Here is a 3,468-nt window from a genome sequence, read left to right as displayed (position 1 = left end):
TCATCATTGATGTTTCTCTCTCTCTCTCTCTCTCTCTCTCTCTCTCTCTCTCTCTTTCTTTCTCTCTCCCCCTTCCTCCCTCCCTGCCACTCTAAAACAAAATTAATGGAAAAAATATCCTCAGGTATTAACAAAACAAAGAAGAAAACAACAAAAAACTATGTATTAACCCTTTACCCTTTTCTAGCAATTGGCCTATGGGGATGACACTAATCAACTGAGCTGAAACTATTCTAGATGTAGTACAGGTGCCAAGGCAATTCAGTGGAGAGGTGCAGTCTTTTCAGCAGGTGGAGCAGAAACCTTGGACGCCTATATGCATCTATTTGCATGTCTTACACCTCACAGAAAAAATTAACCCAAAATAGGTAAGAGATCTAATGTAAATCTAAAAGTATGAAACTTCTAGAAGGAAACAGGAAAAAAATATTCATGACCTTCAAAGCATTCTTAGATGGGACACCAAAAGCATGAATCAGAAAAGAAAATGATAAATTGGACTTCAAAATTTAAAAATTTTGCTCTTCTTGCCTTTTTATAGGGACTCAGCTCTTCAAACCAGACCTTATCTTCCAGCTGGAGAGAGAAGAAAAGCATTTGATGGTGGAGACAGAAACCCAGAAAGATGGGTGTTCAGGTGAGAACTGTCCAGCAATAACCCAGCAGCCAAAGAGCCCCTCCTCAAACAAGTCAGAGCTTTCAACTCTGAAGGCTTCCCATTGCACACGTGGTAGAATCTAAAGTACTTACCGTGGCTCTTAGGCCTTCAGATTTCTGTGCCCTTGCACCCTCTAGCTTTCCATATCTTCCTACTGTTGTTTGTTTGCTCAGCCATTCTGTTCCAGCTGCACTGTCCCACTGCTGCCCCTCAGACTATCAATCATGCTTCTGCTTCAGGTTCCTTGTCTAGATTTTCTCTCTGCCTTCAGTGAATGAATTGGTTAATAGACACATTGTCTTCACTGTCACCAATCCTCCCTGAGATAGCTAGCTAGTCGGTATAGAATAAATCAGTGTTATCAAAGGATACTCCAGAATGTTATTTTGTCATCTGAGGAATGCTTATCCTAATTCTGTTTAGGTGTCCTTGAATATTCATAGATGGGTAGCCATTATTCCTAAAAGATTAAGAATCACTAATCAACTAGAATAAGTATCGAACATGATCAATGCCAACATTATAATTGAGCTTCCCATGCAACAATTTCAAGTGAGACAGTTTTGCATTGGCGATAGCTTCCTTATTCGTAAGCCCAGCTCTTTACCTTCCCATTCTATCCTGTCTCCCCCTCCCATTCTCTAACCCCTATATAGTCTCTGTATTTAACTAAAATTTTGAAGTAGACCTTTCAAGTTTGACATTTATGTGAGCACAAACATACTGATCATGTTTCTCCTGCTATGATCTCCTTTTCTGTCCCAAGTTGAGTGTCATGCCCTACAATGAAAAAGAGAAATAGCTGTTTCTCTGCCCCAGCCCCACATAACCTTGTTTTTGTTTTCATAATATTATGTATTTTTCCCTGTGGACTGAGTTAAAACTAATCTAAAATGATAGCTTTGTGGCATAGAGTTGGAGCCATTGTTAATGTGGATAATTTGAAAAATAAAACTCTTGCCGCAGCCGGTTTGGCTCAGCGGATAGTGTGTCGGCCTGCGGACCGAAGGGTCCCAGGTTTGATTCCGGTCAAGGGCACATGCCTGGGTTGTGGGCTCGATCCCCAGTAGGGGGCGTGCAGGAGTCAGCCAATCAATGATTCTCTCAACATAGGTGTTTCTATCTCTCCCTCTCCCTTTCTCTCTGAAATCAATAAAAATATGAAAAATAGAACTCTTCTTCTCAAGCTCACATGAAACATGGGCCATAAAACATTCCTTAACAAATTTGAAAGAATAAAAATCATAAAAGTCTGCTGTCAGACCACAATGGAATTAAGTAGATATTAGTAAATTAAGTTACTGGAAAATCCCCAAATACATGGAGATTAAACAACACTTTTCTAAATAACACATGGGTAAAAGAAGAAATCTCGAGAAATTAAAAGATATTTTGGACAAAATGAAAAGGAAAACAACTTATCAAAATTTTGTCATGCAGCAAAAGCAGTACTTAGGAGAAAATTGATTCCATGCATTAGAAAAGGAGAAATATTTTCAAACATCTAAGCATCCACCTTAGGAAACTAGAAAAAGAAGAGCAAATTAAATCCAGAGTAAGCTGATAAAAAGGATGAGAATTGGGGCAGAAAGCAATGAAATTGAAAATAGGAAATCAATAGAGAAAACCAGTGAAACCAAAAACTGGTTCTTGGAAAAAAGATGCATAAAATTGACATGCAAATTTAGCCAGGCTAATTAAGAAGAAAGAGGGGACACAAATTATGAATATTAGAAATGAAAGAGGAGACATGACTTTAGAACCCGTGAGCTTTAAAAGGATATTAAAAGAAGACTATGACCCTCACCAGTTAGGCTCAGTGGCTAGAGCATCGGCCTGTGGACGGAAGGGTCCCAGGTTCAATTCCGGTCAAGGGCACGTGCCTTGGTTCCAGGCTTCTTCTCGGCCCGGGCCCTGGTCATGGTTCGTGCAAGAGGCAACCAATCAGTATGTTTCTCTTACATCGATATTTCTCTCTGTCTTTCCCTCTCTCCCACTCTCTCTAAAAAGCAATAGAAAAATATCATTGGGTGAGGATTTAAAAAAATAATATTAAGTAGATTTAAAAAAATAATAATACTTATGAACAAACTCTCTGACCACAAATTTAATAACGTAGATGAAATGGACTAATTTCTTGAAAGACAAATTGCCAAAACTTACACAATAAAAAAGAAACAATATGAATAGGCCTATATCTGTTAAAGAAATTGAGACAATAATTAACCTTCTAAAACAAATTTAGAATTAATTCAGTTGTGAGAAAAAGAAGTAGAAACAGACAAAAGGTCCAATAAGGTAAACATATTCTGTAAAAGCAAGGTAAGCCTCAGATGTGGTTAACAGTGTAACCCACACAGCAGCTTAAGTATTAGTCTATAATGAAAACATTGTTACTGTATCTTCTGTCGAGAAAATGCCTTACTTTCTCTTACTATCTAAAACTGTTAAAACAGCTATTTTTAACCAGTGTGCCACAAGAATTTTTAAAACAAGCAACACCTGACCATTTAGTCAGGAACACTGACCTCTTTTTCCTTAAATTGTCAAATAAAAAAATGACAACAGCCAACACAACAATAGCTGTTTGGTGTGAATGATCAAAATTATACCTGTGTTTTTGTCAGATCAGCAAAAAATATATTTTTTGGCATGCTGAAGAATTTTAATATGTTGGGTTTTACTAGGTGTACCAGTTAATAATGCGGATTTTTTTCAATAGATGGAGTTACACATATGTTGATATATATGTGATTTGATATGTATGCTATTTTGTTGTATTGACAGCAAGCTTCAAAACTTCATATGTC

The 3,468-nt window shown here is 37.4% G+C and overlaps 1 protein-coding gene across 5 annotated transcripts in view; it reads left to right on the top strand.

Annotated features, from left to right (window-relative positions):
• The window catches only part of LOC102241335 (zinc finger protein 235), a 117,067-nt gene that overhangs the window by 77,818 nt on the left and 35,781 nt on the right, over window positions 1-3,468 (top strand). For all 5 annotated transcript variants that reach the window (XM_014533514.1, XM_014533516.1, XM_014533515.1 and 2 more), the window contains one exon: window positions 542-637. In XM_014533514.1, the coding sequence (XP_014389000.1) occupies window positions 542-637 (96 nt within the window). The remainder of the gene's footprint in view (window positions 1-541; window positions 638-3,468) is intronic.

Source organism: Myotis brandtii, unplaced genomic scaffold, assembly GCF_000412655.1.
Source record: "Myotis brandtii unplaced genomic scaffold, ASM41265v1 scaffold987, whole genome shotgun sequence".
In the NCBI taxonomy this organism is placed as follows: domain Eukaryota; kingdom Metazoa; phylum Chordata; class Mammalia; order Chiroptera; family Vespertilionidae; genus Myotis; species Myotis brandtii.
This window is presented reverse-complemented; position numbering and strand designations above follow the sequence as displayed.